This window comes from Suillus subalutaceus (assembly GCF_016647625.1).
Source record: "Suillus subalutaceus strain FC151 chromosome Unknown DFJ58scaffold_14, whole genome shotgun sequence".
In the NCBI taxonomy this organism is placed as follows: Eukaryota; Fungi; Basidiomycota; class Agaricomycetes; order Boletales; family Suillaceae; genus Suillus; species Suillus subalutaceus.
Window position 1 is genome coordinate 399,794 of NW_024540263.1, and position 18,971 is coordinate 418,764.

General features: G+C 49.0%; 7 protein-coding genes across 7 annotated transcripts; 2 read left to right on the plus strand and 5 right to left on the minus strand.

Moving 5' to 3' along the window:
- Nucleotides 1-4,159: 4,159 nt before the first annotated feature.
- DFJ58DRAFT_767564 (uncharacterized protein) lies at nucleotides 4,160-6,863 on the minus strand (the record flags this gene model as incomplete). The annotated part of the gene is made up of 8 exons (XM_041388866.1): nucleotides 4,160-4,830; nucleotides 4,888-4,914; nucleotides 4,944-5,117; nucleotides 5,144-5,451; nucleotides 5,502-5,591; nucleotides 5,650-6,097; nucleotides 6,300-6,444; nucleotides 6,514-6,863. 8 exons carry the CDS (start codon nucleotides 6,861-6,863, stop codon nucleotides 4,267-4,269), a joined length of 2,106 nt encoding a protein of 701 aa, XP_041248351.1. The 3' UTR covers nucleotides 4,160-4,266.
- A 2,121-nt stretch (nucleotides 6,864-8,984) lies between these two features.
- DFJ58DRAFT_837988 (uncharacterized protein) lies at nucleotides 8,985-10,402 on the plus strand (the record flags this gene model as incomplete). Its single annotated transcript, XM_041392430.1, has 4 exons — nucleotides 8,985-9,170; nucleotides 9,226-9,297; nucleotides 9,358-9,369; nucleotides 9,428-10,402. The coding sequence occupies 4 exons, from the start codon at nucleotides 8,985-8,987 to the stop codon at nucleotides 10,400-10,402; spliced, it is 1,245 nt and encodes a 414-aa protein (XP_041248352.1).
- Nucleotides 10,403-12,728: 2,326 nt separating this feature from the next.
- Nucleotides 12,729-13,997, minus strand: DFJ58DRAFT_858988 (uncharacterized protein; the record flags this gene model as incomplete). The annotated part of the gene is made up of 6 exons (XM_041393986.1): nucleotides 13,737-13,997; nucleotides 13,409-13,680; nucleotides 13,219-13,356; nucleotides 12,996-13,140; nucleotides 12,876-12,934; nucleotides 12,729-12,824 (listed from the first exon to the last, which is right to left on the minus strand). Coding segments are annotated over exons 1-6 (921 nt in total), but the record flags the coding sequence as incomplete, so codon positions are not given.
- A 403-nt stretch (nucleotides 13,998-14,400) lies between these two features.
- On the plus strand, nucleotides 14,401-15,211 carry DFJ58DRAFT_100404 (ankyrin repeat-containing domain protein). Its single transcript, XM_041378594.1, has 3 exons — nucleotides 14,401-14,445; nucleotides 14,504-14,690; nucleotides 14,749-15,211. Exons 1-3 carry the CDS (start codon nucleotides 14,443-14,445, stop codon nucleotides 15,060-15,062), a joined length of 504 nt encoding a protein of 167 aa, XP_041248354.1. The 5' UTR covers nucleotides 14,401-14,442; the 3' UTR covers nucleotides 15,063-15,211.
- Nucleotides 15,212-16,068: 857 nt separating this feature from the next.
- DFJ58DRAFT_723616 (uncharacterized protein) lies at nucleotides 16,069-16,788 on the minus strand (the record flags this gene model as incomplete). Its single annotated transcript, XM_041385031.1, has 3 exons — nucleotides 16,069-16,449; nucleotides 16,502-16,625; nucleotides 16,691-16,788. The coding sequence occupies 3 exons, from the start codon at nucleotides 16,786-16,788 to the stop codon at nucleotides 16,069-16,071; spliced, it is 603 nt and encodes a 200-aa protein (XP_041248355.1).
- Nucleotides 16,789-16,894: 106 nt separating this feature from the next.
- Nucleotides 16,895-17,170, minus strand: DFJ58DRAFT_767591 (uncharacterized protein). Its single transcript, XM_041388867.1, has one exon. It carries the CDS (start codon nucleotides 17,152-17,154, stop codon nucleotides 16,927-16,929), a length of 228 nt encoding a protein of 75 aa, XP_041248356.1. The 5' UTR covers nucleotides 17,155-17,170; the 3' UTR covers nucleotides 16,895-16,926.
- Nucleotides 17,171-17,384: 214 nt separating this feature from the next.
- On the minus strand, nucleotides 17,385-18,377 carry DFJ58DRAFT_723617 (uncharacterized protein; the record flags this gene model as incomplete). The annotated part of the gene is made up of 5 exons (XM_041385032.1): nucleotides 17,385-17,779; nucleotides 17,830-17,844; nucleotides 17,897-18,029; nucleotides 18,115-18,180; nucleotides 18,237-18,377. 5 exons carry the CDS (start codon nucleotides 18,375-18,377, stop codon nucleotides 17,385-17,387), a joined length of 750 nt encoding a protein of 249 aa, XP_041248357.1.
- Between the last annotated feature and the right edge of the window lie 594 nt (nucleotides 18,378-18,971).

The following is an 18,971-nucleotide window of genomic DNA, read 5'->3' on the forward strand; positions in this document are numbered from 1 at the left end:
AAGTCGAGGTATCGTCCGAACTATCGCTGCTGCTGCCAGAGTCATCACCAGATGAGTCCGAGTCCCGTGATTTGACTCTGCTTAACGCTCGCCCAATATAGCTTTGCGTGGTCACTTGGTGCACCGGCTGCATCGCACGTGGAGTCTCACTCGCCGCGCGGACCTTTGAGGATGGCCGGACAGCCTTCTCAACCAGGCTTTTGATTGGCTTGAGCCTAGCTGAGGTGCTAGCGTCTGCAGTGGTGGGTATTTTCCCACTGGTGGGTTCCTTCTCACTGACAGACGCTTCGTCCAGCCGGCGATTCAGTTCCCTGATCTTCTTCTCGTACTTGCATTGCAACCGGGCCTCAGCGGCACACACAGCCTCCAGAGCCCTCTCCTGGACGAGGCATTCTATCTCCTCCTTGGAGACTTCGATGCTAGCCGCTGCCCCCGTCGCTCTCTCAGTACTGGTTTCGCCGGGGTCATTATCCGTGACCTCGGCTGCAGCCTTGGCTGCATTCCAGGACTCGAACGCAGCACGCTGAGCAGCCTCGTCTAAGTCTTCCTCGTTCAGGCCGGCCGCACCCCACTCGCGTGGGTCGGTTGCTTTGCCCTTCGAGGGCCCTGCAATTCTAGATGCAGGACTTACGGTTTCTGCACGTGAGTGCACTCGCGACTGTCGTCGATGAACACGCTCACGTTCGTCATCTGTTAGACGACGCTCAGCCTCACGTACGAGGTCTTGTTGTTCCCGTTGTGGGTATCACAACCTGGCAGGCACATATAAGAAAAGTGCTCAGCCAGTATAAGTGAGTCTCAGCTCTGCCTAGCTGCTATACTCGCAGAATGCAAGAACGTTCGACCCTAAAGGGGAAGCAAGGAAAGCAAGGATCCACGGAATGATGCTGAACAACCCTGGTGAATGGCGGTGAAAGCGCGAGAAAGCGCGCGCGGGAAAGCGAAGTGCGAAAGTGCGCGGAGCGCGGGAAGGTAGTGCAAGCAGTGCACAGGTGTAAAAGATATATACTGAGACTGATAAGAGGGAAAGCGCGGATCTAGACGGATACTGATAGTGCCACTAGCTATAGACTGATGCTAGGGCCTCAAAACAATGATGGACACATGCATTGCATGGAGCTAACTGGTGATAGATACTGAGTGGTAGGAAGGTGGTGGTTAGAAGCTAAGGTATAATAGTGGGGTGTAAAACGAACATGAGAGTATGTAAGTTCTACCTAAGCGCTCTCCCAGGGCTCGGAGCCGAATAGGGAGCGCTCTAAGTATGTAAGTGATGTAAAGTGATGTAAAGTAAGGGTCCATGACGAAATGGGAAGTGTAATATGCCAAATATGGTCAGATAATGAAAGGGACATACCGAGGGACTGGTTGGACGATGGATGGATGCTCCTGGATGCCGTGCGACGCAGGGCGCTTAAGCGCGAGAAAGCGCGCAAGGCGCACACGCAGGAATGCTGTGCGTTGTGTGGGAAAGTATTGCGCCTATGGCGCATTTCGCAGGAAAGTGGTGCACTCTATAGGGAAGTCATAGTGGATGATAGTGCGAGTCGTGCCATGAAGGCCAGTTGTCAGAATTCGTAAAATGAGCCCATATGAGCCCACAGAAACGCGAGTCTCTACACCGTGTAAGTGGGTATGACTCATCATACTCTTTCTTCAGATCCCTGGGGCGGGCACCCTCACGGCTGTACTTACATCGCACCGTGATCCATGGACGACCGTCGTCGTCGGACTCATCACTTTCGGAGTCTGGACCCACTACACTGGGAGTGGGAGGCAAAGTTGAGTTTAACAGAAGATTTACGTCCTCTACTGACGCTGTATTATATACAGGGGTAACATTGGCCACAGAGACCTGCTCTGTGGCTGTCTGCTTGGGGGCACGAGGCCTTGACCAAGGGCTGCTCGCCCGGGCTACGTCGCCATAAGAGCGGACGGCCCTTAGGACGGATGTCTCCGATCTAGCCACTTCAAAAGTGGCTATCTCAGGGGTGTCGTCCAAAACAGTCAAGGGAGAGTCGATGGGAGTAGTGGGCATAGCGCCAGGAGAGTATGGGGTAGGTAGGAATTTCCGGGCGCGGTTGTTGATAGGACGTAAGTCGTAACGGATGGTAGTCATACTGATATGCTATGATGAATGGGTACTGTGTTGCCGGCTCGTCGCCAGAGGTTGGCCAAACCTAGGTTGTCGAGAACGGCGGTAGGGGTAGATGTAGAGTAAGCTAGAGTGAAGGTGAAAAAATATGTGGCGACAGCTCGAAGTAGTAATACTTGAGGTGAAGACACAAGGAAAGAACTTAAGACGATCACTGCAATGTCACCAGGTAATAGCTTAGTTGCAGGAACGCCAGGCTTTACAAGTCTATGTACTGGGTCTTTTATATGGTTTTCTGTAAGGTAACACGTGAAATGAGTAAGGGCGCACAGCGCGGGCAAACACGGGACTGGAGATAGGGAATATTATAGGAATAAAGATAAGTAATCACATGTTCAGTGGAGGGTCTCAGTTGGTGTCAGTGTAGACGCCACAGCGCCATAGGCTCACACTACCGGGTCCTCCGCAATATTTAAGACAGGTTTGAATGTCGTGCGAAATGTCAAGATAATACTTATATTTAGGTTGTCGTCTAGGCGGATGTAAAATTTCAAATGTTAAAGAGATCTTGCACCAAGAGAAATATAAATTTCATAGGGCTTGAGTCAAAATCAAGACTTGTGTAAACGCGCCAAATTCTTAGGTCGCGTGATCAGCAAAACGCGTTTACCCAGGTTTAACCCTACATCACCTTGTATCAACCTACAGATCGTTAGGACAAAGACACAAGTATCGAGCGCACTGCGTTTGTTCAGAGGCGAAATAAGAGTATTCACGCCTTTTTATCACGTTATTTTTGTCTAACGATCTGCCTAGTCAGCTTCAGCAGAAAGGAAGCATCTAGTAAGCAAAGTAGTGAGGACTTAAAGGATGACATATACATCTAATAGCAGAAGTGTTACCCAGGGCCCAGGCATGCGCAAAGGACTTTGCGAATGTAGGTGAGAGACAATGGTATGAGGCGAATGACAATAGCATGGGAAGTGAGAAGATTTGATGTCATGGTAGGTTCGTCGATGACTGGTGCATACCCTCCGTGAGCACAGGATGACATATAAAGAGTTAATGCAACGAAGAATCCGACGGCGGTTGTGCGAACGGGTGCGGAGCCAATCTCGACATCTCCTCAGGTGATGTTTTTAAGCGGTGCATCGCATCGTGAATATGGTTGTAAAGTTCCTCCGCTTGTCGGGGTTTATACGTATTATAGCCCATGGGCTAGAACAGGATCTTAATCCATGTTTCCAGATACGGGCCACCCGTTGGGTTGAGTTTCGTGCCGTGACGGAGTATGGCCACACTGTACGAGGTGGAACCGTGGAAGATGTTAATGAATAAACAATGTATCAATAAAACAACTTGGACATTCTTACCAGCGTATAGATGGTTTGCCGAAGCTGAGAGACGGTTGGCTGTATCTCGACACGAAGAGGTTTAAAGATGGACTGCTTACCTGTATCGAAGGCGACTGAAACAGTGATTATCGATGGTTGTCCAGGAGTCAACTACAATGTTGAAGGTTACCGTGACGGCGTTCCCACCAACTCGACCGAGTCAGTCCATCCTATAAAGTCAGCGATGTCAGTAAGAGGTCTTCGACTGATTGTCACTATTACCAGTGACAACGTTAGCGGCAATCCTCAGCCTGCCAGTGAGCTGTGATGATCATGATTACGTACGTGACATCTTGCGTCGATGCATTATCATGATGAGGACCCACTGTGTGAACATGAGGAGCCTGAGACTCGTCAAGCACACGACTTGACATGGAAGCTTCTCGGTGATAGACCTATGTCCGACGGCGAACGAACATAAAAGAAGCAAACAATCAGCGTTGTCAGACGAGATAAATATGCTAGGCCTATATGAGGAGTGAAGGTCGTATCTCTGTGCACTGGATCGTTCGCGAGTCTATCAACCTAGTGACGGACCCAGAAATGAGTGACTGACTGGCTAGACTCCGACGGGTTGCTTTGAAAGTTAGAGGTCTCATCGTAAAATAGACAAAGCGCTTGGGACCGACTGGTTGTGATGAGGGACTGCGCACATCCAAATCCGTCGCAAGAAGTCTAATCTCAAGATTGATTACTTCTACACCATGCTTACACGTATAGTATAATCTAATGCAGTCCAATCCCAAGATCGTCTGCTACAAATATAGAACAGCGTCCTTAAATTGTCGGTACAATCTTCCGGATATGAGCTGGAACAAGCGCAGCAGGTAAAGGCGCGATCTTGTCAAGTGGGGCGCGTTTCGCAAGCGCCAACAATGTCAACCTCAGCTTCTTAGCTACAGGGTCCTCCTCTGCCCTATCTTCATCCATCGCATCGTCCTCTACCTTCACCCCATCATTTTGCTGCACCTTCCTGTCGAGCTCTTCTAGCGCTTGGACGGCACACTCCAATGCCTGTTCCAAAACTGCAGGACCCTCAGGAATTCCCAGTTCACCCAAACCAGCTTTCTCCAACTCATCCGGAGATCGGATGAGCGCTGCCATATCCAACTGCTCGTGTTGTAATGCCTGTATAAGACGGAACGCCGTTGGTCGGAATGTAAGGCTTGCTGCCATTTGTGCTTCCATCGTTGGTGACAGAGGCTCTTTTAAGATTGAGTGCAGGTACGCCGCAGTGGTACAGAGCAGCTCGTGCCGGCCGCGAGTGACGACATCAACCAGATGTTGCTCCACATATCGAGCCACGGACGTGCCAAGGGGGTGGGTATGTTCTGTCTGATGCTGTATATCATGTGAGCGGTCAAACAACTTCGGGAAAGTGACAATGGGGTAACTCACAGAAATCTCTTCTGGCGGGCGTACAAACTCGGCTATGCTTCTGACGTAGGCGAAACGTTAACTCCTCCGTATACCACGTCTCGTATGTAGTCCCATGCCTCCTCGGCTTTCTCATCCGTCCAGTACTCACTGTCAACTCCCGCTTTCAGGCTTCTTTTTATGGGGCGGTTCTCAATGCTAGCTCGTATAGCCGTAGCCAGTCTCTCTTCGGAACATCCCGACGCACCTAACTCTGCCCCCAACGCCGCAAAAGAACCAAGTCAGATGGATATGGATCGCGTAGGGATTCTGTTGACTGAGGCTCTTCGTCCTCTTTCTCTTTTAGTTTTGCCCGTGTTGAGGCATTGCGGACAATTGTCCAATGTCTGCGCCGCGGTGTGGATTGCGAAGTTGAGGCCGCAAGAGTGGCCAGTGTTGGAGAGGGACGTGTGGAAGGCACATTAACTGGCCCTGGAAAGAGAGGTTGCGCTGTATTATTTGCTTGAGAAGGGTAAAGTGGATTAAGTTGGGGTTTAGATAGCGGTTCGGGCACCAAGACGTTGAGTAGAGAAAACGGATCTTCCACTAATATATCGTTAGAAGTGTGCAGCACGCATGAGTAGAAAGTTTCGCACTCTCTGTGTAATCGAGACTACCGTCATGAAGATGGGGCAGGCCCTCCTTCTCAATTCTCAGCCGTTCTTTCTTAGTTCTATAACGTTTGCCTTGACGCGCAAATAAAATCAGGGACTTTGACTCAAAATACTGCTCAGAAAACGATACCTTTTATTTTCAGCGCAATCATCATTTCTGCCCAGTCAGAACCAGGGGGAAATGCTCCGACACCATCCTTGGAGCCAGGAAGTCTCCCTTCTGCATCAATGCCCTCAGAGATACCTATCGATGTACCCTTTTTATAAGGTCCTCGAGGCCCACGCTTCACATACTGTTGAGGAACGGAAGACGGGGCGGGTGACGCGGCAACTTGGCTCCCCTCAATCTCTCTCGGAGTGGACGCCGTGACATGATCGTCGTCCTCATCACTATTCAAAGCAGCATCCTCATCCTGCTCCACATCGATGTTCCAATCTGTCTCGTATTCAATAACATGCGCAGATGCCTTGGCGATATGGTCGAGTCCCCATACTTCAAGGCGGTCGGCTTCCGTGTGATAGATCGTTCCGGGAGGATTGAAAATTTTGGCATTGGTGACGACTAGGCGGAAGTCCGTCTAAAGAAAAGAAAAAATGTAGAGTTCAGCTCGCGTCGCGTGAACCCCCTCTGCCAGCGTGTCATCCACCCATGCAGTCTAGCCACCGTGTTTTTTGAAACTGCTTGTGTAAAAACATAATTGTCTGAGTCGCAAGACCGCATGGAAGGCGTGGAGACAATCCACTGCAGCAAGGTTGAAAGATAAAAGGAGTATTACTCACTGTAAACTCTTCCAATGAACGGTACTTTCCCCTGGCAACTTTCGTAGACATAGTCCCAAGATCCATAGGATGTTTAATCATTTCCGCGTATCCTTGAACTCGTGACGGATCTACAGGAGAAATAAAAAAAGCATAATCATCTTTCCTGTCATGCCATACATCCATCAGTATGCGCATAAAAAACCAATCACCCCTGTCACAAACAACAACTCACTTCTTCAACTGCCCGATTAGCTTCGCCAATACCTCCTTCAGTGGTTTGAGCTTCATAGGCCTTGGCGCTTTCTTCACCTCTGCGTCCTGCATGGAACTAAGGTTTTTCAGTTTTGACTTCTTTCCCATCTTCGCAGCCTTGATAGCTTTGAGCGAGGGCAAGACAAGCGTAATTCCAGATGGAACATGACTGTTCTGCCTAGTTTCGACAGCTGAATGTGACGTGGAAGCACCATCTTCATCTGCAGCAAAAGAGTCGAAATCGTCCATGCTCGAACAGTTGGTGAAATGATTATGTAATGCTGGCCGAGATAAGCAGGGACATGATCTAAATCTTAGCGCGGCTGGCATAGGCTGCCAAGCATCGTCCATATGGCTCGTCGTCGATGCATCGATGCATTCCTGGTTTCATACACGAGTCAATTCATTCGTGTTTCAGGGTGGGTTTCTATTCATGCCGTATCGATTTTTACCGAACCTCCCGTGCCCATCGCCAGGGTAACGACTTCTTGGCATCTTCAAGTTGCATACAAATTCTCTTATTCCCGCATTATTGATCATTTCAAAGTGGTCGTTTATGACTGTGGATTGCAAGCGAACCTCCTGCAGCGGAGGTTTGCGGTGTATATATGCGCCAACCTCTAGGCGAGGTGACCCAGTACCAAATAATCACACTTCATTGTGCGGTTATCGCGGAACCTTGAAGGGATCTTCGTCCATGTCGATTTGACTCTCGGGCCGGCTCCACACATGCAGTACTGGCACGAGGTTGCAGGCGCCATGTGTTGCTCTGCTATAGGTGTGTAGTGAATTTCAAAACCATAACGCTTGAGGTCAATTAATTTTTTATTACAATTCATTTTGGAATCAGTGCGGGAAACCATACAGGTAGCCGCGGAGTAACCCGAACGGAGCCTCAGGTCATTACTTTCAAACGGAATATTATTAACGCGTGTATCAAGCCACTGAAATCGGTTTCAAATTCCAAGGCTGTGGTCGAGACGCTCCTCAGGGTTGATATATTTCCACAGGCGTCGTGGCGCAGTGACCTTACGGGAAGATCACCGCTGATTAACTAACATCATTGTCCCTGTATAAGCCTGATGCTTTACTATTTTTTGGGCGTAAGGCCGTATCTGGGCAGCCTGGGCTCGACTTGGATCCGTTCTCATCGTCTTCGGACTCGTGATCATGACGCAGATTGCAACGCTTCACACCAGAGCGGTGAATTCGCGGCTATCGACGCCTCAGTAACTATGTACGGGTGCGCAAAGAAACGAGGTTGCCTTCGTTAGGCATGTTTACAGACTACATTAATAGAGGTGCTTGTCACAGGCGACGTACAAGAACTCTAGGCTGTGCACGCATCGGGTTCTTTGCGTACCCTCGGAGTCGTTCCCCCTTTACATTTTACTGCAGCGTCGAATCGATTTCACGTGAGTCTTTGCACTGCGCTAGGCAAAATGGCTTTTGCGGTGACTCACATGTCAAGCCTCATATGAAGTTTCGCTGTACGTACTGCGCATAGTAGTATGTCACGACGAGATGGTCGGCAAAAAGCATATACTACATATCTGGCAGGAGTGTGACATATTGCAACATATGAGAAAATGGGTTCCGATAACCCGACGGGTGCCTTTCAAGTAGTCAAGGGGTTGAGGCATCCCATGATTAACAGACTATGTATTTAATGTAAGTACGAGTGTCATGATGATGTATCGTGGGATCGCGGACTGGAGCAATTAATTGGGACGGAGTACCGGACAGATTAAAGTTAATTGGGGTGGGGTATCGGACGATTACGGGATATGATGATTGCTGCATGATTTTTGACTCGAAAAGATGGAATTCCCATGGACTAAACGTCACTTCGATGAAATGAATGCTTCTCGATATCATTTTCACAGCCACGGAGCTTAAATGAGAGTTCGTAGAGGAATTAATGGACCTTTAATATGAGCCAAAATAGGATTGTTCCTGAAGAAAAAGCATGTAACTGTAAGAGATTTCTCGGTTGCCATTGACGGCGGGCGGGAGAGGAAGAGAATTTTTGTTGCCGTTGATGCCGGTGCAGGATTAGTCCGAGAATGACACGTAATAGTTTATTTGGAAATCGGGGACGGATACAGTAATAAACTATTACTTTTACAATTGTCAAAGTTCGCAAGTGACCGTCCCGACTCGTTCGTTATCCCTCCTCTCATTTCAATTCAGCTTGGTTGTCCCATGTGTCTTTAATCTTGATCATTTCACGACTGACTAGCAGCTTTTTTTCGTTCATTTATTTTGTTTTATTCAATGTCTAATTCTCTTACTCCGACAACGGTTAATATTCCATCAAAGTGTCATACGCCCCCTCCGATTCCTTCACGACGCATTCAACACGAGAGAATTCATCCTCTATCCACTTCTCCTCATCATCACGATACCCTGCACACAAGCAAACGTCCACGAAGGAGTGACTCAGGAAATATGACTATCGAGCATCCTTCTTCTGCCTCTGATACTTCATCGCAAAGTGGTATGGCAGACAATGAAACGGAGCCAGAACAACAGTCAGAAATATCTGCTCTTACTGCTCCAGCTCCTAAGAAGAAACGCACACGCACTCTCACGACTCCACACCAATCTGCTGTCTTACACGCACTCCTCTCACAGGTATATTTCTTCACTCACAACCGCTCTTATCAGAGCGTCTAATCCTTTGCTTTAGTCTCGCTTCCCGACAACAGCAATGCGTGAGGAAGTAGGGCGCCAAATTGGTCTCAGTGCTCGCAAAGTCCAAGTATGTAACATGATCATGTGAATATCATACCTTCAAGTTGCTCACAAATCTTGATGACAGATCTGGTTTCAAGTCAGTTTTTCCAGGTTTTTTCCGTATTCTTCCGTTTAAATTCATCGATTTGTATTAGAATCAGCGTCAGAAAGCCAGACGTCCGCAGAGTGATTCTGCACCATTATCTCGTCCAGCTCAATTTGGGCCCTTCCCAAGCGCGCCACAATCAGCTTCTTCCTCCCATACAGCTCCTGATGTTCCTATGTCGGAATCATTCCCTAACATTTCAGAAGCTTCTGCTTCGCGGAACCCCGTGCCTAGATCAGGCCCGTCGCTTGACCCTGGGCTTTCAGGTCCTGGTATACCCGGACGGCGCACGTCACCGTACCCCGCCTCCTCAGAGGAGTATTCCCGCATTGCACAGAGCCCCGACTCCACCTCATCAATGCCCAACCGCAGCTCTCGCGGCCTTGAGGAGTTCCCCAGCCTCACGCTACGCGAACCTATTCCCCGCATGCTTGCGTCACGCTCACTTTTAATGCACGAGGGCGCACAGTCCCCTCCCTCCTCGCGAATGCTCCCACCCATCCACTTTAGTGCTTTGGATTCACGCATCAGTACTGACCCTTACATGTCATCAACGTCCTCCTTTCCACTTCCTCCCTCTCAACCATCATCCTCTACCAGCATCATGCATCACCACGAGCCCACACGCCACACAGAACACCGCATCTCCACAGTGCTAGGCATCCCACCCCCATTCGCACTGCAACCGCAGCCGCAGTGGGATCCGAATAGCTTCGCGCCATTCACTCGCCCCGAGTTCGCTTCATTTTCGAGTCCATCAAGGTCTACACAGTTTGCGCCTGGGAGCTTCTTCTCTCCTGGATCTCGTGACCGCTTTGCTCTCCACGTCTCCCCAGAATTGCCTCACACAAGGGAATATCATCCATCCTTGGGTGAGCGCCAGCTCAGCTCATCCTCGGTTCCGCGTCCTTCCAACACTTTCCGCGATATAATCGATCCCCAGGGATACCCTGCACGCGAGTCCTCATCTGCAGACCACAGCCGCATGCGCACAGACGATGACGAACCCCGCCAAAATTGTTAATAGCCTCTTTCCCCATCAGTGCATGATGCTGACGCTGACGCTTTTGCGCATTTCGATTCACGATTGAAATATTTACGCATTCCATGAAGAAAAAAAATGATGAGTTTCCTGGCAAGCCCGATATACCATGCTCGTTCTTTACCACAAACACACCGTACAAAAGTACAATTTTTAATCGTTCGTTTTCTCCGCACTCTCATTCGTTCCCGTTATCGTTGTCTATTCGATCGTTGCCGCACACCCTTTTTATTCATATCATCTCTCGTGTCTTAATCGTCCATCTCTACGGAACTCCGTCATACTAATTCCAGTACAGCCTTTATAACCACTGTTCTTTTATCACCTGTTTGTCATTCTTTTCGAGCGCTTCCCCATCTTCACGGAACTATCTCTATCACCACTATCTTTGGCGTCCTGTCAACAATGCATCTAATTCTAGCATACAGAACTCTATTTCTACCAACACTACCGATTTGATACCTTGCAGATACCAGCTACCGTTACCCCTCAGTCTTAGCCATTAATGTTGAATTATTACCCGGTGCGACTCTTTGAAAAGGTACCATCGATCCAAGCGTGCGCGGAACCATTTACTTCCAGAAAAGCCAAACACGGCGGTGAACGGGAAGAATTCCGTTACGCACGGCACCGTGTTCTGCGATACACGATCCATCCACCATGATATTTGGCGAAAAAAAAGATTTGCAATCACGTCAGGTTCAACATCAATTGAACCATCCACTGACTGGGTGGTCGGGTGAGGATGCACCCCCACGGTCTTGCGACTAATGCCACCGTCACCCTCTTCTTCTCCCTCCTCCCGATCCAGGCAGAATAAATGAATTACAATTCGATCAGAGTGGTATTGGAACTACTTTTGATCGCCGCGAGACGGACGCGCAATAAGGCCCGGGTTCGCAGCCTCGTCTCCAGCGCAGAAGCTTCCTCACCACCGGAAGGACTTGTCAACGAGAGATCTACAGTTGGCGACGCAGAGTGCGAGGTCGGGGTTGTAACATCTCTCTGAGCTAACCGTTGCTCCTCTTCAAGTCTCTGCAACAGCACTGCGCGCATGTCCGTGGAAGTGCGTGCTGATAATTCGGTATTTCTGTTCCTATATTCATATGTCGCGACTTCCCGATTGCCACGCCGGATATGCTCCGCCACATCCAAAAGGATATCGACGTGATTGGGATTAGAGTAGTGCGGCGCTGAAATAGGGTTTGGGTTTGGGGGTGGGGCGGGATGCGGGCCAATGGTTCTAGGGTTGATGACGGGGGACGGTAATGTATTGGCGTGCTGTTCTTCTTTACTTTTGTTTCTGTATTTATCTGTGCCTCCACCCGGCATATCGCGCGGACAAGCGATAGTTTTCCCTCCAACTAACATGTTTTCTTCATCGGTGCCTTTAGCGATTGAATCGGCAAGCAAACTCCGGATTCTTTCGTGTTGATGTCCTACCGCCGACGTGCATTCTTTCCCGAGAGGTATCAATGCATCTGAGCGCCACGCGAGAGAAGGGGAAGATAACGAAGTAGGCGGCACATTGGTGGGAAGGCTCGACAATTGCGAAAGAAGGACAGGCGTACCATCACCACTACTATTATCATCACAGGCATCTCGGTGTTGTGATGGATGAGATAAGTATTGAGGAGCAACATTGTTTTTCCGTGCGGTGGTGTCTGGGTGATGTTTGTTTCTCAATGATGTAGGTTGGGAAAGATGAACCTGGACCGATTCTAGTAAAGTACGGTTTCGAGGGGGGCGACCGAGCGTGCTTGAGCGCTCACGCGGCGTAGGAGCTACGGGCTCTGGATCGATGTCCATCCTGTCAGCATCTACTGGGACATGAGCCGGCGCAGGGGCGACAAGGGAGGGTCTAAGACTAGACTCTACAGAAGGCGTATTGAACTTCCGATTTCCGGGGGTATGTGATTGCGCTGTCTCTTTGGATTCGACAACAGCGTTCGGCACAAATTCACCTGAAATACGTGGTGGCGTGCTACTCGGAGGATGTTCACTCTCGCACCGAAGAGATGTGTCATGGCCTTCGGGTTCTTTTCCTTTCACCTTTGTAGAATTGTTCGTCAGTTGGTCCTGAGTGTCGTCAAGGTGACTCTGTTGGTCATTGGAGGTATCAGGTATGTCTCGACACTCGCTGACTGCGCTGCGAGTTCGTCGGCGGTTCCTGCGATCTTGGGAGAGATGGTCTGGAGAGCTTTCTTGAAGGTAGGTTGCAGGAGGAGTTCTTCTGTGTTCAGGGACGCAGAGTTGGGGAAGGATGTCGGGATAACGGAGATCGAGATCGGGACCGGGACCGGTGATGACGGTGATGAGGCGACCGAGATCGAGAACGGGAATTGTAACGCCACCGATCCTCTCTTTCCGGTTCATGGGTCGGATGATCTGGGGAGGTATCATACTGCCTAAATTCAGCGCGGATCCCCGAGCTCGTTGGGAGAAAGTGTCACACCTGCACCAGATTGTCATAAATCGATAGATCACGGCCACTCCGTATATAACAATATATTTCTAGGAGCAAGTCAATGAGAGAAACAGAATAGTCACATATGAGTGAAACGATGCCACTGACCATGTGCAAAATGTTCGGCATTTGGGTGCCTCTGACCCTCGATGTAAGGAGTGCCAAGGTCTAGGAACTCGGAGAGAAGTTTGACGGCGGATTCAGCTCGTATGTCTATCGCTTTCATGAGAGAGATTATAAACGTCGTGAGGAACTAAAACATATATCAGCGATGGGAGCAAGGCGCAGAGCGGCATGCATGAATCTTGCCAAGCGGCTACGACGCACGTACCTCGACATCGAGATTTTGCCAGACGCGCAGTTCACGACGGAGAAAGATGGTGGCTCGACTTATCGTATTCGGAGATGCTGCAAACTGGGCTGGACTGGGGTAAGGACGGTACCGGGTGAATGAGTTGGACGCGACGTGCTAATACATGGCGAGATGAGACGTGTGTGTAAATGCGAAAAGAAGCACACACCTTTGCGTAAAGATGATTCTGGTACACCCAACGTCTTCTAGCGATTGCTCGTTCAAGTTCATCAGCGTCATGACGAACCCTGCGACCCCAGTAGCGATCCCTACGTGCCCGTCGGGCAACACGTACACGAGATTCCCCTGTTGGCAATAACCGTGGTGACGAGGAGCGTGGTGGGGGTAAATAATGCTTTTGATAGTCGAACTGCGAGCGTATATGATGTATAACATGTTCACCGATTAATTGGGAGCACAATGGACACTTTCGTGATTGCTCTAGAAAACATGGTTATCAATTACTGAAGCAGAAACGGAGCAAGGCCCAGGCTCACCTGCCCAAATCGAAATGCATTCAAAGCAAAACTCATGGGAGCAAGTTGGGATAACAGTTCGGTCCACCAGGGATTGCAGACAAATGACGCAGTGATCATGACTGAGGTCTTCATCATTCAAAGTCGAAGGGTCGTTTGTCAATCGCGGAGAGGTTGGAGACGACTCGAGTTTGATGCGCTTCGAGCTAGGCTGGGTAGGGCTGACACTCATTCCAGGAAAAGTAGTACAGGCAATAGAGGCATTCGACAGACAAGTTCAACCTTTAAGTATTCATTGGTTACTCATTGGTTACCGGTACATTAAGTCAATCATTTATATAACCAGCGGGTAATGCATTTTGTAGTAGTACATTGACGGAAGCAAGGTCCTGGTGCAACTTAAGTTGAAACAAGAGTATCAAGAAATGAATGTATCTAGTAACATCTAATCAGACTTGGCTCGGAAGATGAGTGTCATGATATGTCCAATGGCAGATCTTGATGAATGAAGCCATCTGTCTCTTGAACGAACGACAGACAGATGATTGCATTCAGTGTTCTGCTGGTCAACGAATGTTTATTCGTTTAGCGACGAGATGCAAGTGAACTGAACTACGAAGGGATATTCAGTCTCCGACTCGAGGCTCAGCGACATTGATATTAATTATTCCCATGCTCAACATCTAGCACTGAACGTCCTGCTCCGACCCTGAGGCCTGATTTGTCGATGGTCAGTTACATTTACCTTCCTTACTATTAGATCTGTAGAGTCTAAGGCGAACTGCTAGGCAACTGAATCATCCCCGCAAGTGCCCGATCATGTTGCAGCTCCCACACAGTCCAATGCCAACAGCTTGCCAGCTGAGACCGTCAACTTTGCACACCGAATGTTTGACGCTGCGCGGGAGGGAAACACGGAGCTCCTTCTTCAAGCAGTTGATGCGGGCTTGCCGGTCAACCTCACAAATGACAAAGGTGCGTCCGAGTCATCGATATCCCAGGCCCCTGAATGACGTACGACATATTCATTTAGGAAACACGTTATTGATGCTCGCAGCATACGCAGGCCACGCAGAATTGACTCAAGGACTTCTGCAACGAAAAGCAGATCCAAACAGACTCAACGATCTTGGTCAATCTATTATTGCGGGCGCTGTGTTTAAGTCGCACGACGAGGTTGTGCGTATTCTGGCCAAAGCCGGCGCAGATCCGAGAATAGGCAAACCCACCGCGATAGAGGCAGCTCATATATTTGGTCGGAAAGAGTTGATGGAAGTATTGGGTGCAAAGCAGGGTGACATCAGCACTGATGTGCCCACCCCTCCGAGTGCACGTCCCGAGAAGTGATCGCGACCCTTAAGCCAGTTTGAACGTTCCGATAGATAACTCGTGCTACCCATTCAAGTCGATCGTGACAGGTCCACAGATGTTAGGTATGACAATAAAATAACTCTTGCAAAGCAAACGAAAGCATCCATTGCTAAATCGCGCCCATCTCCTTCCCAAGAATCTGTAACGCCTTCCTCAGTGTTCTTGCATCTACCTCCATTGCATCGCCACCCTCTGCCAGAGCACCGATATGAGGCTGCAGAGAATTCCCTCTCCTCTCCTGGTTGGTCTCGGGTGGCGAGGAACTCGAGATCACCCATGCCGATGGTGTCTTCCGAGGGATAGAGGCGATTTCACATAACACCGAATAGAAATAGAAGAGATGAGCGACTGACGACCGTTTTACCACATCCGCAATGTGTGCAGACGGTGAAAGAGTGACATCAGATTGGCAGACGTTCAGTGTAAATCAGATCACAGAGCAAGGGAACAGGCACCAGGTTGAGAATCACTAAACTTCGATGGTGACTCTGACAATGCGGCCCACAGAGTTCCTGACCAAAGTTGTAAGTCCAGGACCTTGCGAAGTACATACAACAGTTCATCTCCACGAGCCCTGTTAAAGTTGGTTCAGCAACAGAAAATAATGCGACGCGATCACAATTCGAAAAAGGTATACTACCCCGAAAAGCCTCGTTAACAATATAGCTCACCATTGTAGTTTTGCATCGGTCAAGCAAGATCGGCAGACAAAGTGCAGCAACTCGCTTCCTTGAACTAGGAGAATAGTTAGCTCTGAAATGCGCGTAGAGGGATTGGGCTACCGCTTCTAACGTTAGAGCATATCAAGAACAAAAGATCCAAACACCAAACCGAAAACCGCACCCTCGGAACCAGGACCCCAGGTGCAGTTCCGCCCGAGAGAAGAAGAAGATAACGGAGCAGTGCTGCAGGCAGCACATTGGTGGGAAGACTCGACAATTGTGAAAGAAGGATACGCGTACCATCACCACTACCATTATCATCATGGGCATCTTGGTGTCTTGGTAGATGAGATAAGTATTGAGACACAACATCGTTTTTTCCGTGCGGTGGTATCTGCGTGATGTTTGTTTCTTGATGTGGGTTGGGAGAGATGAGCCTGGACTGATGCTAGTAAAGAACGGTTTCGATTGGCCTGCAGGTCTCCAGTGGACGACAAATTACGCGGGACAACGGTAAGAATTTCATCAAGGACGCGTGCTGCTTGCACTCGTATTGACTGCGGCGCCGAGGATAGACCCATGATCCACAGTAGATGATTTGTAGTAGTGTTCCATGCAACCTCAGGTGCGCGATAGATGAGGCGATGAAAGTTCAGCGTCGCTACCGAACCCAGCCGCTCTACACCGAAATCACCTTGACGCTGAGAAGATGTTAGATCTCATTGTGACGCACGAGGGTCGACCCTAACTCACCAGCGTGCGCGGTAGATGAATCCCACTGGCGCGCCTTGTGTGAGGAGAAATCGGTACAGGACTCAAGGAATCATCCGACTCCATTAGCTTGCTCCCATTGGATTGCATCCCGACCATCTCTGAGCTAAGTGAGGTTTACAGAGAGCGGTGACAAAATCCTGAAAAGCTGAATCCTCCAGGTTTTTGGACGCATCAAAGAGGCGCTGCACGGCAGCAAGCACGCTCTCTGAATCGATGTCCATGAGGAGGGGGTGACGAGCCACTTTCCCCTGTTCTGCAGAGCTCATCGCTGACACGGATCGACTGGGTGTCATGGGTGTGTTCATCCTCCGGTTGGTAGATACTTGCGACCCTTCGATGTTCAAGATGTAGTCCGCGTTCTGTAAAGCTTCCAGAATTCCATACCAGCTCTCTCCCAGGCTCAATTACTGAAGTAGAATTGGAGCAGGCTCACCTGCCCAAATCGAAATGCATTCAAAACAAAACTCATGTTGGATAACAGTTCGATCTACCAGGGATTGCAAACAAATGACGCACTGATCATGACTGAGGTCTTCAAGTCGAAGGGTCGTTTGCCAATCGCGGAGAGTTCGGAGACGACTCGAGTTTGATGCGTTCAGAGCTAGGCTGGGTAGTAGGGCAGTGGAACTCATTCTAGGAAAGTAGTACAGGCAAAAGAGGCGTTCAATGGATAGGTTAACTTCAAGATCAAAAGACTGACGAAGAATATTCGACAGGGAGATGAATTAATACACTAGTACTGACTGAGACGGTGAATTACAGGTGCTATGAGGTAACAAGGAGTGAATGTGTATTAAAGAAAAGTATGAGTACAGAGAGTGACATCAAGAATCATACAAGGGTATACGTATCAAACATCTACTCACACTCGAGTCGAAAGAGAAGTGTCATAGGTCCAGTTGTATATCTGGATTAATGAAACGATCTGTGCCTTGCGTAGGCTCTTGTCTCTCACCGCGTCTTCAGTAGGTGAGATCGGGTGCGCAACGTCTTTTCCAAGTTGTCGGAAGCTCTGTGGCGATGTGTCCAGCACACGCCTTAATGCCTCAGGTGGAAGCATCCTAGTATCTCTGCGAGGGAGGTTGTCAGATACAGATTTAACCGCTGCGTCCAATTGTTCGTTTGCTGTATTCTGCCCTGTCTGATAATAGCTGGGGAGGAGTTCATCGTGGGATTTGAGGTTGCAAAGTTTTGCCAGTTTGTCTCTCGCGTGATTGACGATGGTCCGTCTTTCATCTTCATAATCATCTTTCGGTTCTGCGGTGAAGTTGTCAAAATTTGAACTAATATCACAAATGGTCGCTTACCTCTGTGACCTGTTCCTGAAGGTTATTCTTCTCGCCTTGAGCCTATTAACGCCCTTTTCGAGCGCACTGATCCTTGCTTTTTGTTCCGTATTCTCCTCGCTGAGCTCATCCGTCTTTTCTGTGAGTCTGTCTATCGTCTTTTGGAGCTCTTTCTGGTCCTTCTCGGATTTTCTTCGATCTGTCCCCATATCGCTAGTGAGCTTGCACATGACATCAGTCAAACATTGGCACAACGAAGTTTACAACTTGAACTTACTTTGTTTAATTTTTTTTTTGTACCCTCACGTCTTCGACGAGTTCCTCGATTTGTGAATTCAGGGCAGTACGCTCTGCCTCCATATCGCTAGTGAGCTTGCACATGGCATCAGTCAAACATTGGCACAATGAAGTTTACAACTTGAACTTACTTTGTTAATCTTTATCTTATATAGGTTCGCGTCTTCGACGAGTTCCTCGATTTGGGATTTCTGGGCAGTGAGCTGGAGCTGCAGGTTGTCGAAAAGTCCCCTGAGATCTGGTGGAGACTCCATTATAACATCCAAGTCCATTGTGAAGAAAAATTGTATGCTGTAAAACAGCAGGTTGAAATCTGGATGTGTATGGCGAGAGATTGAAAGGGGGAGAGACTAGGCTCCTGACCAGCCTGGCTTACTAATACCACGGACAAGTCGAGTGGGCCGTGGCGAAGCCAGGCTGGTCGATCTCGGAGAAATTTGGCAGGTGGAGTTTGAAATTTGACAGATGCCGATCGTGCCGGCTGAGGTACCTGCGATCATACAGTACTTCCAAGTTATGTGTTTCCTCTCGCTCAGCCTATATGCTATGAACCACGAGTTCCATACGACCTTTATCGCTCGCTGCTGGCATACAAGAGCACCGACGATGCACGAGTCTCGCATAAAGGGTAACCCACGGCAAAAGAGCGACGTACCGATCCCATGGGGGCCTTTTTCGAGATAGAGTGCAACATGAGGTCCATGACCGTCATCCGAAGCCCACGAAGGATTTTTAGGACCGCAAGGATTTTTCGTCGATATCGAGGCTCGAAGGATTGACAATCCAAATCAAAGGCTCAACAGGTGGCTGATATTGCGGCATGGGCGGGTGAAAGGCATGGAAAGGTATCATTTTATCGTCCTATT

What these genes read in the sequence shown, in the direction of transcription:
- DFJ58DRAFT_100404 (XM_041378594.1), top strand. An exon ending in CAACCTCACAAATGACAAAG is followed by an intron (nt 14,691 to 14,748) that starts GTGCGTCCGAGT and finishes ATATTCATTTAG; the next exon opens with GAAACACGTTATTGATGCTC.
- DFJ58DRAFT_767591 (XM_041388867.1), bottom strand. Translation starts at nt 17,154, where the DNA reads ATGAGTTCCACTGCCCTACTACCCAGCCTAGCTCTGAACGCATCAAAC.